The sequence below is a fragment of the Scyliorhinus torazame genome, chromosome 13 (assembly GCF_047496885.1).
Source record: "Scyliorhinus torazame isolate Kashiwa2021f chromosome 13, sScyTor2.1, whole genome shotgun sequence".
Taxonomy (NCBI): Eukaryota; Metazoa; Chordata; class Chondrichthyes; order Carcharhiniformes; family Scyliorhinidae; genus Scyliorhinus; species Scyliorhinus torazame.
The window spans coordinates 203511351-203530679 of NC_092719.1; the positions used below are offsets into that span (position 1 = coordinate 203511351).

The 19329-nt window shown below is 49.6% G+C and overlaps 1 protein-coding gene across 1 annotated transcript in view; it reads left to right on the plus strand.

The window, feature by feature from the left end:
• The window catches only part of mst1rb (macrophage stimulating 1 receptor b), a 173931-nt gene that overhangs the window by 137132 nt on the left and 17470 nt on the right, over positions 1-19329 (plus strand). Inside the window, exons 13-15 of the mRNA XM_072472923.1 lie at positions 5552-5708; positions 14790-14882; positions 17603-17800. Coding sequence (XP_072329024.1) covers positions 5552-5708; positions 14790-14882; positions 17603-17800 — 448 coding nt within the window. The remainder of the gene's footprint in view (positions 1-5551; positions 5709-14789; positions 14883-17602; positions 17801-19329) is intronic.

Below are 19329 nucleotides of genomic sequence, written 5' to 3' on the forward strand. Positions count from 1 at the left end.
GTGCAGTGGCCAGAGTGTGAGGGGGGAGGGGATCGAGGGTGCAGTGGCCAGAGTGTGAGGGGGGGCGATGAAAGGCTGGCGGGGAGGGGGGGGGGAGAGGACATGCAGGGTTGTCTCACTTGCTCCTGCAACCCCTTCCGGTTCTCATACGCTCACGTTGGTTGTGAGCTGTCTTGTCCTGGGGGGGGGTTGGATAAAGCATCACAATTAGGTATCATCAGGGCATGCAGATATAGGCTACATTAATGCTGGGTGGGGAGACAGTTGGAGCCACGCATGGCATCTCTCCAGGGGGTTGCGGTGCTCATGTGGGTCGAGTATAACGTTGTGCACCCTGACCCCCCCCCCACCCCACTATCCCTCCTCGTGCCCGGGGGAGGGGGGGGGGGGAAGGGGCGGTTGGTTGTGACCCGGGGGGCACCCGCATGGCACTTACCCTGGCAGCCCGAGTGAGGTTGTGCAGCTTCTTCCGACACTGCTCCCCGGACCGGGGGGTGTGCCCCACAGCACTCACAGCGGTGCCAACCTCACGCCAGCCGCGCCTCACCGTGCTGGACGGCTGGCGATGCCCACGTCTTGGGCAGAGGGGTGGCCCTTCGTTTTTCAACCTCATCAAGGAGGGTGTCCAGGTCCGTGTCCCGGAACCTCGGAGCGGCTCGTCGGGGCTCAGCCATCTCTCCTCCTTCTCCTCCTCCTGGGTCCATCCAAGTGCGGATCGTGCCATTTATGGTGCTGCGCCGCGTCATTCGGGCGTCGCGCGCTTACGACGCTGCTTTCGCGCCACGCCCCCTGAGTTCCTCGCGGCCCCGCTCCTAGCCCATTTTCGGGCCCTGAATCGATCGCGATCGGGGCCGTTTCGCGCTGTCGTGATACTCAACGCCGTTCAAGACAGCGCGGGCACTTAGTCGCGGGAGCGGAGAATCCCGCCCAATGTGCTGAATGGCCTCTTTTCTGCACCGTTACTTTGCTCTGGTTTCTATGGCTTCTAAGACCACAGAGGAAATCTGTGCCTTGTGCCACAATAAATAAAAGCAAATTACTGCGGATGCTGGAATCTGAAACCAAAGAGAAAATGCTGGAAAATCTCAGCAGGTCTGGCAGCAGATGCAGGGAGCGAAAAGAGCTCACGTTTCAAGTCCAGATGACCCTTTGTCAAAGCTAAAAGACAGAGAAAGTGGGAAATATTTATACTGTGGAGTGAGAATGAAAGATGAGTCCTAGCCACAGAAACCCAGGGAAACCGGGCGCTAATGGCCACAGAAACCAAGGGGAAAGAGGGCTAATGGCAGTCCCCAGAGAGGACAAAAGGTGTGAAAGGTCAAACAGCAGGGAAACTATCATCAGAGGGTAAACTGCGACAGATGCAGGTGTGGGGGAAGGGAAAGGGGAAGCAAAGGGGAGAAAAGGTAATGAAAGGTGGATAAGATGGGGGGGGGGGGGTTGAATATATATAAAGAAAGACAAGAGAGAAAGAAATGGTAAAAAACAGTTGAAATGAAATGGGATGAAAACAAATGGGTCGAGGTGGGGTAGAGCTAATCATCTGAAGTTGTTGAATTCGATGTTGAGACCGGAAGAATGTAGCGTGCCTGACCGGAAGATATTGTTTCCCAGTTTGCGTTGAGCTTCACTGGAACATTGCAGCAGGCCAAGGACGGACACAATGTGCCACAGTGTATGGTATCATAATGTGTTGACATAGAATTTACAGTGCAGAAGGAGGCCATTCGGCCCATCGAGTCTGCACTGGCCCTTGGAAAGAGTACTCTACCAAAGTCCACACCCCATCCCTGTAACTCAGTAGCCCCACCCAACCTTCTTGGACACTAAGGGCAATTTAACATGGCCAATCCACCTAATCTGGACATCTCTGGACTGTAGGAGCAAACCGGCGCACCCGGAGGAAACCCACGCACACACGGGAAGAACGCGCAGACTCTGCACAGACAGTGACCCAAGCCGTGAATCGAACCTGGGACCCTGAAGCTGTGAAGCAACTGTGCTAACCACTGTGCTACCGTGCTGCCCACATAATGTGTATTTCTCATTCCCTCATGTCCAGTTCTGGGCATCACACTTTTGTACTGAGAGTGAGCGGGTACAGATCTAAGGTAACTTGCCAAAGAAACAATGGTACCATGAGGCGGCACAGTGGCTAGCACTGCTGCCTCAAAACGCCAGAGACCCCGGTTTGATTCCGGCCTTGGGTATCTGTGTGGAGTTTGCACGTCCTCCCTGTGTCAGCGTGGGTTTCCTCCCACAGTCCAAAGATGTGCAGGTTAGGTGGATTGGCCATGCTAGATTGCCCTTAGTGACCAGGTTAGGTGAGGTTATGGGGATTCAATTATTCTGTGATTCTATGAGGGAAATCTTATTCGCCCAGCGAGGGGTTTGGATCTGGAATGTGCAGCCTGAAAGTGTGGTGGGGGCAGGTTCAATTGAGGCATTCAGAAGGGAATTGGATTGAAAAGGATACACGTGCAGGGTTATAGGGAGCGGGGTGCGGGGGGGGGGGGGGGGGGGGGGTGGCGGGGGGGGGGGGGGCGAGTGGTACGAGGTAAATTTGTCATATGGAGGACTAGCACAGATACAATGGGTTGAAATGGCCTACTGGTGTGCTGTCACGATTCTGTGATTATGTAATTCTTCACGCTATATTTTTTTCAGCCTGAATATACTTTATTTATAAAATTTTTAAACATTCATTACATAACAATTCAAAGTTGATATTTGATAACGTGCAAGAGAAATTTGTTTCTTTCAGTGCTGTATGTGGCTCTCTGAGGTGCCTCATTACACTTGAAGTTACAGATTATATTTACAATATTCATTTCGTGTCCAACGTATAGTCTGATATGAGGGGGGATGACCTGTTATGGGGGGGGGGAGGTGACTGTTATGGGGTGGGGCTACCTGTTATGGGGTGGGGCTACCTGTTATTGGGGTTCTCTGATTGGGGAGAGTTTCTGTTGGGGGTCTCTGGTGGGAGGGGTGGGGTCACCCTCATGCATGCGTTCTTTTGAGGGGGCGGTGGTGTGATCCGACAAATCCCCCAGTTAGTGGGGGGGGGTGGGGGGAGAATGCAGGGTTTGCATTACGGGGGGGGAGGCTATTTTGCACACCACCACCCCTGCTCAAAATGGCAGCCCAATACTATGACTCGCGATGAATTCCCTTGCCATCCGCCATGCATAAATTTGTATGACTGGGGAGCGTGAAGCGCTTCTGGCTGCTGCTCCCTGTGCCAGCGTGAAGCGCTTCTGGCTGCTGCTCCCTGTGCCAGCGTGAAGCGCTTCTGGCTGCTGCTCCCTGTGCCAGCATGAAGCGCTTCTGGCTGCTGCTCCCTGTGCCAGCGTGAAGCGCTTCTGGCTGCTGCTCCCTGTGCCAGCATGAAGCGCTTCTGGCTGCTGCTCCCTGTGCCAGCGTGAAGCGCTTCTGGCTGCTGCTCCCTGTGCCAGCATGAAGCGCTTCTGGCTGCTGCTCCCTGTGCCAGCGTGAAGCACTTCTGGCTGCTGCTCCCTGTGCCAGCGTGAAGCACTTCTGGCTGCTGCTCCCTGTGCCAGCGTGAAGCGGTTCAGCTCTGGTGGGAAAACATAGATTTAGATTTATTGTCACGTGTACCGAGGTGCAGTGGAAAGTATTGTTCTGCATAGAGTCCAGGCAGATCGCTCCATACATGAGTACATAGGACATACGATAAACGCACAATGTAAATACATAAGCATAGACATCGGTGCAGCGTACAGAAGTCTCCCGAATGGAGAATCTAGGACGGGTTCCTCCGTTTTGCTGGCGCCCAGGGGTTTCCCGACGGCGTGGGGCTGCCCAACAATGGGAAACCCCATTGGTCGACCGGCGTAACGGAGAATCCCACCGGAGGGTCGGGGCAGAAAAGTGGTGCAGCAGGGTGGACAATCCAGCCCCCTGCCCACATTCTATGTCAGTCATTCAGCTGGGTGGCAAAACATTTCAAATTCAAATGACAGCAAGTGCAATAAAATTCAACTTTTCTTCTTGTAACACATTCTTCTTTGAGGTGCCTCAATACAATTTCAACACTTTTGTATTTGTCAAGCACACTCATTGTCAGACGTACAACCTGAGCAGTCTACAAAATGTCAAGTCCCTCCATGTACTAGGGCCAAAGGGCCTTAAACCTTGCCCCATTGTGCAGGTCTGACATGGAGGACCCTTCTCACCGCCACCCAACAGGGGCCAAGTACAGAACGTCAGAGGGTGTGAGCTAATGCCGAGCATCTTCAAAGCCCTTGTTACTGTAGCATTCTGGAAGCAAGCCAATCACCCGCCCCTTGGCTAAGATGCCTCTTGGCAAAACCCTCCTAAGATGACACTGCGTTAACTAGGTTGGTACAATCTACACAAAATTCCAAGTAAATTTCGGAAATTTGTAATAATGCAACTGGCACAATGTTATTTGCGTTCATTGAAGTCGGTTTACAGGCCAAATTGGGGCAAAATTTGAAAGCAACGTTGAATGACCAAAAGTAGGTGAAATTTGTCTATTTGGATAATTGGGTAATGGAGTCCAATTGGAGAATAAGAGGCTGAAAAAACCAGGAAGTTCAGGCAACTGGAACTCATCTCCCTGATGGCAACTCCCAACAATCAAACTGAGAGCAGTTGGATTGTGGAACTCACAGTAGCACAGTGGGTAGCACTGTTGTTTCACAGCTCCAGGGTTCCAGGTTCGATTCCCGGCTTGGGTCACTGTCTGTGCGGAGTCGGCACGCTCTCCCCATGTCTGCGTCCGTTTCCTCTAGGTGCTCCGGTTTCCTCCCACAAGTCCCAAAATACGTGTTGTTAGGTGAATTGGACATTCTGAATTCTCCCTCTGTGTACCCGAACAGGTGCCGGAATGTGGTGACGAGGGGAATTTCACAATTACTTCACTGCAGTGTTAATGTAAGCCTACTTGTGACAATAACGATTATTATTATTTAAGGAGAAGGAAGAGTAAATGAGGAAGAAAGATACACCGGTAGACAAAGAGGGCCGTGAGTAGGCTAGTGTGGAGCTGAAACACTGGCAGAGATTAGTTGAGCCAAATGGACCATTTCCATGTCATCTCCATAATGTAACAGTTTCCATTGCTGCCGCTTTGCTGGACCGATTGTTTCACACCGTTTCGGGTCAGGCACGTGAACTATTAAGAATCATAGAGTTTACATTGCAGAAGGAAAGAGCACCCTACATAAGCCCAGGCTTCCACCCTATCTCCGTAACCCAGTAACCCAACCTATCCTTTTGGACACTAAAGGGCAATTTAGCGTGGCCAATCCAACTAGCATGCACATCTTGGACTGTGGGAGGAAACCGGAGCATCCGGAGGAAACCCACGCACACACGGGGAGAAAGTGCAAACTCCACACAGACAGTGACCCAAGCCGGAATTGAACCTGGGACCCTGGAGTTGTGAGGCAGCAGTGCTAACCACTGTGCTGCCCGGGACCTATTCATAGTCAATGGGTGGAAAATTATAAATTTCTCTGTCATGATTCGTTTTGTTCTGATTCTTCTTTCCTTATTTCAGCTCTGGGTGAATGACATGGAGTACTTCATTGGCTATGTCATCCACGTTGAGGAAAGTTCCGATACAATTGTGGGAATTATCATTGGCACCGTTGTCTTTTTGCTGGCATTACTGATTTTGATCGCTGTACTGGTGATATACAGGAAGAAGAGTCAAGGTAACTTCGCTTTCCTCCCCCCCCCCCCCGCTTCCTGACAGCACTGACTCATTCATAACCCCATTTTGAGGTTACCTGCGATGTGGAGATGCCGGCGTTGGACTGGGGTGAGCACAGTGAGAAGTCTTACAGCACCAGGTTAAAGTCCAACAGGTTTGTTTCGAATCACTAGCTTTCGGAGCACTGCTCCTTCCTCAGGTGAATCCTGAGGAAGGAGCTGCGCTCCGAAAGCTAGTGATTCGAAACAAACCTGTTGGACTTTAACCTGGTTTTGTAAGACTTCTTACTGAGGTTTCCAGCGTAATCATAATTTCCGGGGTTATTTATTTAGCGAATGCAATGTCCCTAATTGAAACAGTTTCTTCCGGTCTTGCTGTGTTGAATGCGGATAGGCCTCTGCTGAATCTGTGAATTGAACATTCCTCTATGATGTGCACAGTTTTCTCTCTCCCAGACAGATCGGGGGTGGCACTACTGCTCCACATGTAGAGCTTGGCCAAGCAGGGACTGTGGCCTTTCCTTGGAAGGTGAAAACCAGGCTGTTGTGTTGGGTTTGAGACCAGGTCACTGCTTGCCAGGTCCAATGATTCCCAGTCATTTGTCCAGGTGGAATATGCGTTGAGGTCCTGTGTGGGAGGGTTTTTCCAGATCGGCCTTCTTGATGGGAGTCGTACCTTGCATGGGCCGAATAGATCGGCATGCAGTGGCGTGTGTGCTTGCGCACGCTAAGGTTCGGAGGCTGGTGGTACCAGCATCCCACGTTTCACCGGCTAGTTTGGCACTCAAGTTAAAAGCAAAGAACTGCAGATACTGCAGCATCAGCGACAAAACGGGAAATACTGGACAATCTCAGCAGGAGGTGGCAGAGAGAAGGGAGCTAACGTTTTGAGTCTGGATGATTCTATGTCAAAGCTAGAGAGAACTGGAAATAGGATCAGATTTCTACTGTTGTTGAGGGAGGGGGGGTGCATGGAGCAGTGGGGCTGAACAGAGGGCCAGCAATAGGTGGAGATTGACAAAGATGCCATGGACAGAAAGACAAAGAGAATCTGAATGGTGATGATCATGACTGAGAATGATGCTGATAGTGGCTCATTAAGAGTGTTGTGTTGGGTGCTCTGGATCCGTGGAATTCATACAGGTCACCAACACTTGAAATAGTGCAATACTATTTTATTAAGTCAGAAACTGTTTAACATCCTCTCACTGTGGGTTAACACGATATTAGCTTTAACAAAAGACCTTTGCCTTGTCCTAACCAGTCGATGCATTCAGCACATGGTGAATGTCTGTGCTGCAGGCTGTGAGCTCTGTCCTACTAGGAAGCTGCAGCTCGAATGAGCGGGAACTCTGATGCCCCCTGTCTTTATAGTGCGTGTGCTATAACTGGTGATTGGCTGCGGTGTTGTGTGTGTTGATTGCTCCCACTGTGTGTCCATCAGTGTATGTGTCTGCACCATGATATACTGGTGTATATTATGACATCCCCCCTTTTATAAAAGAATGTACATGTGTGGCAATAAATAATGTATGGTGAGAATGTCCCTAACTATATGTGGGGTGCGAAAGACATATTTACAGGACTATGTACATGAGAACTAAGCTATTTACATGGGAAGGTGCCTGGTGCAGAAAAACAGTATGCAACAAGAATAACGAGATGAACACTATATACAAACCATGTAAATGATCAAACGGAAGAACAAAACAATTCAGAAAGTCTATAAGTCAGTGGGTTCTCCCAGTGAGCCAGAGAAGACAGGCAGAGTGAGACAGCAAAGAGTGAGTTTGGGAATTTGAATCTAGAATTCGAATTCGAAGCTGGGTGGGGAGGAAGTGCTTTTTATCCCTGGTAAGTGACTGGTAAGTAGTTTTTCTGTTTTCATTTTCTTTTCATTGGTATGTTTATTTATTTTTTCTTCGTTGTTTATTTTTTGGGGGGGGAAATTGTGGTTGTTGAAGTTAACTGAAGGTTTAAGACATGGCAGGAGTCCTCAGACTCGTGTCATGCTCCTCGTGTGCGATGTGGGACCTCAGGGACACATCCACTGTCTCTGGCTCCTTCACGTGCAAGAGCTGTGTCCAGTTGCAGCTCCAGTTAGACCGCTTGACGGCTCTGGAGCTGCGGATGGACTCACTTTGGAGCATCCGCGATGCTGAGGATGTCGTGGATAGCACGTTTAGCAAGTTGGTCACGCCGCAGGTGAAAGGTACTGAGGGAGATAGAAAATGGGTGACCAAAAGACAGAGCAAGAGTAGGAAGGCAGTGCAGGTGCCCCCTGCGGTCATCTCCCTGCAAAACAGATATAGCGCTTTGGATACTGTTGAGGGAGATGGCTCACCAGGGGAAGGCGGCAGCAGCCAGGTTCATGGCACCGTGGCTGGCTCTGCTGCGCAGCTGGGCAGGAAGAAGAATGGCAGGGCTATAGTGATAGGAGACTCAATCATAAGGGGAAGAATAGACAGGCGGTTCTGCGGACGCAATCAAGACTCCAGGATGGTATGTGGCCTCCCTGGTGCAAGGGTCAAGGATGTCTCGGAGCGGCTGCAGGACATTCTGGGGTGGGGGTGAGGGGGGGGCGTGAACAGCCAGCTGTCGTGGTGCACATAGGCACCAACGATATAGGTAAAAAATGGGATGAGGTGCTACAAGCTGAAGTTAGGGAGTTAGGAGTTAAACTAAAAAGTAGGACCTCAAAGGTAGTAATCTCAGGATTGCTACCAGTGGCACGAGCTAGTCAGAGTAGGAATGTCAGGACAGATAGGATGAATGCGTTGCTCGAGAGATGGTGCAAGAGGGAGGGATTCAAATTCCTGGGGCATTGGAACCGGTTCTGGGGGAGGTGGTACCAGTACAAACCAGACGGTCTGCACCTGGGCAGGACTAGAACCGATGTCCTAGGGGGGGGGGTGTTTGCTAGAGCTGTTGGGGAGAGTTTAAACGAATGTGGCAGGGGGATGGGAACCGATGCAGGAAGTTGGAAGGTAGTAAAACAGTCCAAAGATGTGCAGGTTAGGTGGATTGGCCATGATAAATTGCCCTTAGTGTCCAAAATTGCCCTTAGTGTTGGGTGGGGTTACTGGGTTATGGGGATGGGGTGGAGGTGTTGACCTTGGGTAGGGTGCTCTTTCTAAGAGCTGGTGCAGACTCGATGGGCCGAATGGCCTCCTTCTGCACTGTAAATTCTATGATAATTCTATGATGATAAAACAGGGACAGAAACAAAAGTGAGTAAGGGGAAAAGTGTAAGGCAGAGAAGCCATAGTCAAAAATAAAAAAGGACGACAATACAAGGTACAGTGACTGAGGGGAGCTCAGTGAATAGGACCAGGAATAATAAAAGGAATAAAACGGGAAGTATAAATATTAATGGTAAGTGAAGCGGCAGGTTGTTACATGAAGATGTGGGTTCAACGACAAGGAAAATTAGGAGAAAAGTTAAGAGGAAATATAACTTAGGAGAGGTTACTGATCGAGGTGTTAAGATTCAGAACAAAGGTAAAAAAGCCAACATAAGTGTACTTTACCTGAATGCTCGTAGTATTCGGAATAAGGTAAATGAGTTGATGGTGCAAATCATCGTGAATGACTATGATTTAGTGGCCATTGCTGAAACATGGTTAAAGGATGGCCACGACTAGGAGTTAAATATCCGAGGGTATCAAACTATTCGGAAGAACAGAGTGGATGGTAAGGGAGGTGGTATAGCTCTGTTATTTAAGGATGACATCCGGGCAATAGTAAGGGATGACATCGGTGCTATGGAGGATAAGGTTGAATCCATTTGGGTGAAAATCAGGAATAGTGAGGCAAAAAAGTCACTGATAGGAGTAGTCCATATGCCACTACATAGTAACATTATGGTGGGGCAGGAAATAAACAAAGAAATAACTGATGCATGTAGAAATGGTACAGCAGTTATCATGAGGGATTTTAATCTACATGTCGATCGGTTTAACCAGGTCGGTCAAGGCAGCCTTGAGGAGGAGTTTATAGAATGTATCCGCGATAGTTTCCTAGAACAGTATGTAATGGAACCTACGAGGGAACAAGCGGTCCTAGATCTGGTCCTGTGTAATGAGACAGGATTGATTCAAGATCTCATAGTTAGGGATCCTCTCGGAAGGAGCGATCACAATATGATGGAATTTAAAATACAGATGGAGGGTGAGAAGGTAAAATCAAACACTAGTGTTTTGTGTTTAAACAAAGGAGATAACAATGGGGTGAGAGAAGAACTAGCTAAGGTAGACTGGGAGCAAAGACTTTATGGTGAAACAGTTGAGGAACAGTGGAGAACCTTCCAAGCGATTTTTCACAGTGCTCAGCAAAGGTTTATACCAAAAAAAAGGAAGGACGGTAGAAAGAGGGAAAATCAACCGTGGATATCTAAGGAAATAAGGGAGAGTATCAAATTGAAGGAAAAAGCATACAAAGTAGCAAAGATTAGTGGGAGACTAGAGGACTGGGAAATCTTTAGGGGGCAACAGAAAGCAACTAAAAAAGCTATAAAGAAGAGTAAGATAGATTATGAGAGTAAACTTGCTCAGAATATAAAAACAGATAGTAAAAGTTTCTACAAATATATATATTAAAAAAAAGAGTGGCTAAGGTAAATATTGGTCCTTTAGAGGATGAGTAGGGAGATTTAATAATGGGAGATGAGGAAATAGCTGAGGAACTGAACAGGTTTTTTGGGTCGGTCTTCACAGTGGAAGACACAAATAACATTCCAGTGACTGATGGAAATGAGGCTATGACAGGTGAGGACCTTGAGAGGATTGATATCACTAAGGAGGTAGTGATGGGCAAGCTAATAGGGCTAAAGGTAGACAAGTCTCCTGGCCCTGATGGAATGCATCCCAGAGTGCCAGAAGAGATGGCTAGGGAAATTGCAAATGCACTAGTGATAATTTACCAAAATTCACTAGACTCTGGGGTGGTCCCGGTGGATTGGAAATTAGCAAACGTGACACCACTGTTTAAAAAAGGAGGGATGCAGAAAGCGGGTAATTATAGGCCAGTGAGCTTAACTTCGGTAGTAGGAAGATGCTGGAATCTATCATCAAGGAAGAAATAGCGAGGCATCTGGATGGAAATTGTCCCATTGGGCAGACACAGCATGGGTTCATAAAGGGCAGGTCGTGCCTCACTAATTTAGTGGAATTGTTTGAGGACATTACCAGTGCGGTAGATAACGGGGAACCAATGGATGTGGTATATCTGGATTTCCAGAAAGCCTTTGACAAGGTGCCACACAAAAGGTTGCTGCATAAGATAAAGATGCATGGCATTGAGGGTAAAGTAGTAGCATGGATACAGGATTGGTTAATTAATAGAAAGCGAACAGTGGGGATTAATGGGTGTTTCTCCGGTTGGCAATCAGTAGCTAGTGGTGTCCCTCAGGGATCAGTGTTGGGCCCACAATTGTTCACAATTTACATAGATGATTTGGAGTTGGGGACCAAGGGCAATGTGTCCAAGTTTGCAGATGACACTAAGATGAGTGGTAAAGCAAAAAGTGCAGAGGATACTGGAAGTCTGCAGAGGGATTTGGATAGGCTAAGTGAATGGGCTAGGGTCTGGCAGATGGAATACAATGTTGACAAATGTGAGGTTATCCATTTTGGTAGGAATAACAGCGAAAGGGATTATTATTTAAATGATAAAATATTAAAACATGCTGCTGTGCAGAGAGACCTTGGTGTGCTAGTGCATGAGTCGCAAAAAGTTGGTTTACAGGTGCAACAGGTGATTAAGAAGACAAATGGAATTTTGTTCTTCATTGCTAGAGGGATGGAGTTTAAGACGAGGGAGGTTATGCTGCAATTGTATAAGGTGTTAGTGAGGCCACACCTGGAGTATTGTGTTCAGTTTTGGTCTCCTTACTTGAGAAAGGATGTACTGGCACTGGAGGGTGTGCAGAGGAGATTCACTGTGTTAATCCCAGAGCTGAAGGGGTTGGATTACGAGGAGAGGTTAAGTAGACTGGGACTGTACTCGTTGGAATTTAGAAGGATGAGGGGGGATCTTATAGAAACATATAAAATTATGAAGGGATTAGATACACTGGCGGGTAAAAGCAGAACTAGGGGGCATAGCCTCAAAATAAGGGGAAGTAGATTTAGGACTGAGTTTAGGAGGAACATCTTCACCCAAAGGGTTGTGAATCTATGGAATTCCTTGCCCAGTGAAGCAGTAGAGGCTCCTTCATTAAATGTGAAAAGATAAAGATAGATAGTTTTTTGAAGAATAAAGGGATTAAGGGTTATGGTGTTCGGGCCGGAAAGTGGAGCTGAGTCCACAAAAGATCAGCCATGATCTCATTGAATGGTGGAGCAGACTCGAGGGGCCAGATGGCCTACTCCTGCTCCTAGTTCTTATGTTCTTATGTTAGGTTAAGTTCACAAAGTTCACAAATTAAGTCTCTGAGGTGTGCGACAAATTCTGGTTGACCGCCTCAAGGGTGGGTCGGGAGTCGCCGGCTGAGGAACGGGCTGGACTGCATCAGAGTGAGGAGATGCAGAGTGACAGAGATCTCGGCATAGTCCATGGCAGGGTCAGCAGGAGGGCGAGGCGACAGTGGAGGATCATGTAGCGAGCGTGGAACGAGACGAAGGGCGCGTCGATTGCGACGCAGAATGGAGCCATCCGGTAGACGAGCCAGGAACGAGTGGGGGGCCACCTGCCGAAGGACAACAGCGGTTGCAGACCAGCCACCATCCGGAAGATGGATGCGGATGTTGTCATCTGGAGCCAGAGCAGGGAGATCAGCTGCACAGGAGTCATGAGCCGCCTTGTGGTGTGCACGAGACAGCTGCATCCGTCGAAGGACCGGAATGTGGTCGAGGCCTGGGACATGAATGGATGGCACCGTCGTCCTCAGGGTACGACCCATGAGCAATTGGGCTGGCGACAGGCCAGTGGACGGTGGGGTGGAGCGATAGGCCAGCAAGGCGAGGTAGAAATCGGACCCAGCATCGGCAGCCTTGCAGAGGAGCCGTTTGACAATATATACCCCCTTCTCTGCTTTGCCGTTGGATTGGGGGTACAGGGGACTGGATGGCAGATGGGCAAACTTGTACTGCCTGGCAAAGTTGGACCATTCCTGGCTTGCGAAGCAGGGGGCATTGTCCAACATAACCGTGTCGAGCAACGGTGTCCTTACAGGCACGGATGACTGCAGACAATGTGATATCGTGCAACCATATCACCTCTGGGTAATTTGAAAAGTAGTCCACGATCAGGACATAGTCTCTACCCAGCGCGTGGAACAGGTCGATGCCCACCTTGGTCCAAGGTGACGTGAGCAACTCATGGGGCTGCAGGGTCTCACGTGGTTGGGCCGGCTGGGAGCGCTGACAAGTGGGGCAGTTGAGCACTGTGTTGGCTATGTCCTCATTAATGCCGGGCCAATACACTGCCTCTCGGGCCCATCGGTGGCACTTATCCACGCCAAGGTGGCCCTCGTGTAGTTGTTCCAGGACGAGCTGGCGCATGCTATGCTGGATGACAATGCCGTCCAGTTTCAGAAGAACCCCATCTACTACCGCCAGATCATCTCTGACATTCTAGAACTGAGGGCATTGGCCCTTGAGCCACCCATCTGTTAGGTGGCACATGACACGCTGTAGCAAAGGGTCAGCCGCCGTCTCGCAGCGAATTTGGACGAGGCGTTCATCCGTGGCAGGTAGATTGGAGGCCACGAAGGCCACATGGGCGTCAACCTGGCAGACAAATCCCGCTGGGTCACATGGAGTGTTGACTGCCCTGGAGAGAGCGTCAGCAATGATGAGGTCTTTGCCTGGAGTGTATACCAGTTGGAAGTCATAACGCCGGATAAGAATACGCTGGAGGCGAGGCGTTATGTCGTTCAAGTCTTTCTGTATTATATTGACCAGTGGGCGAAGGTCGGTCTCGACGGTGAATTGAGGAAGTCTGTACACATAATTGTGAAACTTAACCACACCGGTCAGAAGGCCCAGGCACTCCTTTTCTATCTGCGCGTAGCGCTGCTCCGTGGGGGTCATGGCATGTGACACATATGCAACGGGGCCCATAATGAGGCCTCATCACGTTGCAGGAACACTGCCCCAATGCCGGATTGGCTCGCATCGGTCGAAATTTTGGTCTCTTTGGCTGGATCAAAGAAAGCTAAGACCGGGGCGTGTTTGGTTTTTAGTTCTCTCCATTCGCGCACGTGGGCAGGGTGCCATTGGACATTTGTCGTCGTCCTGACAGGTTCGTGAGAGCCATGGTATGAGAGGCAAGGTTGGGGATGAACTTCCCTAAAAGGTTGGCCATGCCCAGAAATCGGAGGACCGCCTTCTTGTCCTCTGGCGTTTTCATGGCTGTGATAGCAGCTACCTTGTTCGAATCCGGCCGCACACCCAACTGGGAGATGTGGTCCCTGAGGAACTTGAGTTCCGTCTGACCAAAAGAGCATTTGGCCCTGTTGAGGCGGAGGCCCTGCTCACGTATACGTTTGAATACGCGCTGGAGGCGACTGACATGCTCTTGCGGGGTGGTGGACCAAATGATTATGTCGTCGACATAGACGCGAACACCTTCAATGCCTTCCATAATTTGTTCCATAATCCTATGGAACACTTCTGAAGCAGATATGATCCCAAACGCATCCTGTTGTAACAATATCTGCCAAAGTGGGTATTAAATGTACACAGTTTCCTGCTGGATTTGTCGAGCTGGATTTGCCAGAATCCTTTTGAGGCGTTGAGTTTGGTGAAGAGCTTGGCGCAAGCCACCTCACATGTGGGGCGAGATTCTCCGACCCCCCCGCCTGGTTGGGGAATTGCCGAGGGTTGGTGTGAATCCCGCCCCCGCCGGTTGCCGAATTCTCCTTGCATCCCACCCAATCAGTAGCTTTTTGTGAAATTCGAGAATTTTCAATCTACCCCAGGTGGAAGATAATTTCCATTCACAGAAAATGGATCACCCCTTGATAATATACATATCCTTGCTACTTCCATTATCTAATTGTGATGCACTGTGTTTGGTTCAATTATTGGTTTAATATGGTGTCTTAAGCCAGCTGCCAAAAATTATATCTTGTTTTTCAGAGCATGCTGATTTACTGAACCGTTTGGAAGCTTCAGTGAATATGATAACTCGCAATACAATACCACCTGTTCCCAGCGATTACAGGGATTCCAGTAAGTCCCAGGATTAAGTAATTTCCTAAATCCATAAATGTTTTATAATCTGCAATTTTATTTTTAAACTCCTTCCTAAAATGTGGTGGACTCATTGGGCGGAATTTAATGGAAACATTTTTAAATTATAATAATCTTTATTAGTGTCACAAGTAGGTTTACATTAACACTACAATGAAGTGACTGTGAAAATACCCCAGTTGCCACACTCCGGCGCCAGTTTGGGTACACAGAGGGAGAATTCAGAATGGCATGGCACTGGAGCGACTCACGCAGCTCCAGCAGCCAATACCGGCATCAAATGGGCGCCGCGGGTCTGCGGCCAGCACAAATTCACGCTTGCGCGCTGCGACAGGTGCGAACCCGCGCATGCGCGCTCGCTTCCTTCTCCGCGCCGGCCTCGACGCAACATGGCGATGAGCTACAGTGGCCGGTACAGAGTAAAAGTGGCCCCCACCAGGAGAAGTCGGCCCGCCGATCGCAGCCACGTTTGAGGCCCCCCCCCCCTGGGGTCAGATTCCCCCTCCATCCCACCAGGCGCACCCCCCCCCCCGGCCCCCCGCAGGATGGACGCCAAAGTCCCACTAGGTAAGACCACATGTGATCGGCGCCAGGCTATCTAAGCGACCACTCGGCCCATCCTGTGTGGGGAATTGCCGGGGGGGGGGGGGGGGGGGGGGGGGAGGCGGGTAGAGTGGCCCCCGACCGGCGCCGCACCGACCGCGTTGGCGAAAATGACCGGCGCCGGGGCGGCGTCGCGTGAATAGCGACCGGCCCGGCGATTCCCCGACCCCGGGGTCAGCGAATCCCGCCCCACGTCTTTTGGGACCTCATTTGTGGTTTTTCAGGGAGTTTTCCGCCGGTGAGTTTCCCACCGGTATTAAAAACGACACTTGTTGTGCGATTCAACTAAATGGGAATGAAGTTCCATAACGAGCACATTTAGCCGCGTGTTTCCCAGCACTCGCAGTCCGGGCGCCCGTGCCTGGGGTGCAGTGCCAACTGCCAGCTGGGTAATGCCAAGGTGCCCATGTTCCAGGAGGGCCAGGGAGCCACCCTGCACTGATCCTGACCACCCAGGGGTCTCCGATGGCCCGGGAGACCCCTGGCTAGTATTCAGCCTGGCCCACATTTGTGTGGACCAATACTGAAAGGCGCCAGGCTGCAGCTTCTTTGGGGAGGCTGGTAGGTCCTGGGTAAGCTCGCTCAAGTAGTTTTAACCCCTGCTTAGGCACGTGCCGTTTGGTCACGCCGCTTTTGGGCGTGCTTTAGATTCCAACGCCTCGCAGGACTTGGGTAGATCCCGCGAGGCCTGAAGGCTGACAGGGAGCCCGCGACAGGCCTCTCCCGGGATCTCCCGGATAGCGCAACGCAGCCACAAAATGGCGGTTATTATCAAGATAGAGCTGCTTTTAAAAAAAAGTTCCAATTTGACTTTAAGGACTAGCTGCCTCAAGAAATAACAACTCCGCTTTGTACAAAGTCTCCTCAAAATTTAACTTCTGTGGAGTCCGTTCACCATTCTGGTAAACCTACATCGCACTCCCTATGAGGCTGATGTATCTTTCCTAAGATGTGGTTACCAGACTCTCAGTATTCTAGGTGTGCTCTGACGGGGTGTTTCCATTGCTGACTTTCATTCTCATCTTTTCGATGTAAGGGCCCACATTTCGATAGTATTTCTGGTCATTCCTGTACCTGCCCATAACATATTTCAAAGACCCCCACACTTATACTGAACTATTTATTGGTTTGAATTGTATTTCTGATGGACCACAACTGACTACTTGTTGAAAGATAAGAGTTTTTTTTAAAAGTAATGTCCTTTTTTCCAATCCTCCGTCAACCCCCATGGAAAATTCACAGAGAATGATTTTTAAAAAAAATAACAACTGAAGCCACCATGGAACAGGAATGTTTTGCATTCCATTGAATACTCCCTTCTAATTTTAGCTTGGGTAAACTATCTTCACATGACGCTATTTCAGCAAAGAGAAGGAGTCTTTGTCTCGCTGTTCTGGCCAAATAATTGTCCCTCCGCGAAATCACCAAAATAGGAAGATAATCTGGCCGTTATCTCATTGCTGTTGTGGGACCTTCCTCCGAACCGGCTGTCGCATTTTCCGGAATTGCAGAAGCTTTTAAATGTTGGTTGGGAGATCCTTCCCAGATTTCTCTGGCCGTTCTCGCCAGGGCTCGGATTTCCTGGTGGTGAAGGGTGCACTGAACGGGGAAGCCCCATTGGTAGTGACAGTATCAGATGATCCTGCCACCGGCCAATGGCGGGCCACCTTTGCCGCTGGGAAAAACTTCGGCGGGACCTTCCCGTAGGTGGGAAGGACCAGAAAATCCCGCCCATTGTCAATTGTCGCGAAACCCCATCTGGTTCATTAATGTCCTTCAGGGGAGGAAATCTGCCACCCTTACCTGGTCTGGCCTACATGTGACTTCAGACCCACAACAATGACTATTAGAAGCCCCCTGAAATGACCTAGCACGCCACTCAGTTGAAGGGCAATGAGGGATGGGAGACAAATGCTGGCCCAGCCAGCAAAGCCCACATCCCACGAATAACAGGAAAGGTATCTGACAGAGTCAGAAAGAATTGTCCTAGCTGTTATTAAAAACATGCCCTAGCTGTTATTTGCTTGACCTTCTTTAATAAATGCTAAAGCGGAACGTATTTTGTAACAAACGTTATACTTTATTTCCCCGGTTAGTCCTCACTCCCACATCTGGATCAAGTGGAAACACATTTCGGAATTATAAAGGCAGTACTGATGGGGCAGCGGTCCCTCTGCTCAATCCTAAAGAAATAAAATCACAGAATCTGAGGCCTGAGCTGCTGGAAGAAGTGAAAGATATCCTGATCCCGAGAGAATGTTTAACTGCATACACCGACCAGGTGATTGGAAAAGGTTAGTATGTGCTCAATTGATGAGTTATTAACATTCGTGGAACTCGTTTGTCTTTTTCAGGATTGTGCTGTCCAGCAGGTTAACATATAATAACTTTGATTCCCCAAACTCCCAGTGGCTGTGAACGTACTAATGTTAATTAAAATGGGTTGCTTTTAATGCGGCCGCATGTATATATAGGGCAGGATTTTCCCATCCTGTGGAATTCCCACCCAAAGTCAAGGGCCTTTGCTGGTCTGTTAAATTATCCATCCTGCCCCCTATGATTCCTGTGGGAGGCCACAACGGAAATGTTAGGCCATAGTCTTGCTCACTCTCTGTCTCTATCTCAGGCTCTTTCTTTTGTTCTCTCTCTCCCTCTCTCTCTCCCTCTCTCTCTCCCTCTCTCCCCTCGCTTCCCCGCTCTCTCTCTCCCTCTCTCCACTTTTCTCTATCTCAGTCCCTCTCTCTTTTCCCATCTCTCTGTCTCTCTCTATCAATCTCTCCCTCTCGCTATCTCTTTTTTCTTTTTCTAACTCCATCTATCTCTCTCTCCCCCTCCCTCCCTCCCTCTCTCTTTCTCCCTCCATCTCTCTCTCCTCCCTCTCTTTCTCTCTCTACCTCCCTCTCCCTCTATCCCTCCCTCTCTCTATCTATCTATCTCTCCCTCTGTTTCTCTCTCTTTTTCTCTCTCTAACTCAGTCTCTCTCCATATCAGTCTCTCTCTATCTTTCCATATCTGTGCTGGATTTTCCCTATGCTTGTGGGAAGGGGTGTTGTGAGGAGGGAGGTGGGAAACGGAAGTTGGGACTGTTTCCTAGAAGGCTCTCCGCCCAATTAAGGGTGGAGAGCAGGCTCTTGACCCCAGAGGGCCCAGCAGATGCCTTCTAGCTCGAGTAGAGTAGCATTATGTAAGGTGTGATAAAGAGGGTGATGCAACAGGCACCTCCCACCAATGTTTTCATTCTTATATTAAAAACACTCAGCAGCCACAGGAGGGAGGAGCCCCCACCAGGGTAGCACGTGCTGCTCTCACACCCAGGTAACCAGGGAGGGCATCTGGGCTCTCATGGGTTGCCTGCAGGCATCTAAACCAGCCCCAACCTATGCAGGAAACCGGAGGCCGAATGGAAAATCCTAGTCAGTCTTTTTTCGATTGGCCTTAAGATGTCTCCAAGTGGACTTAAATGGCTACTTGCTATCTCGTGGGGAGTTGTCCGACCAAACCTGAAAGTACCTCATCTAAAATGGCTGCTGGCTCCTGGAATGGTGTTGGAAACACAGTACGTTGGCCAGCTTATCTTGACTTCCATTCTCTCCCTCCCTCCATCTCTCTCTCTCTCTCTCTCTCTCTATCTGTCCATCTGTCTCTGAGCTTGATTTTTGGGCTCCATTGGGACCAGGATCAGAGGCAGGTGGGTGTTAGAAATGGTGTCGCTTGCCGAGGTTCCAGTTCCCTGGGACATTTTCGCGGAGGCAGGACAGGGCAGGGGCAGGGCAGGGTTCTCTGCCCTCACACGGTGGATAGCCCATCTGGCTTGTTAAGCGAC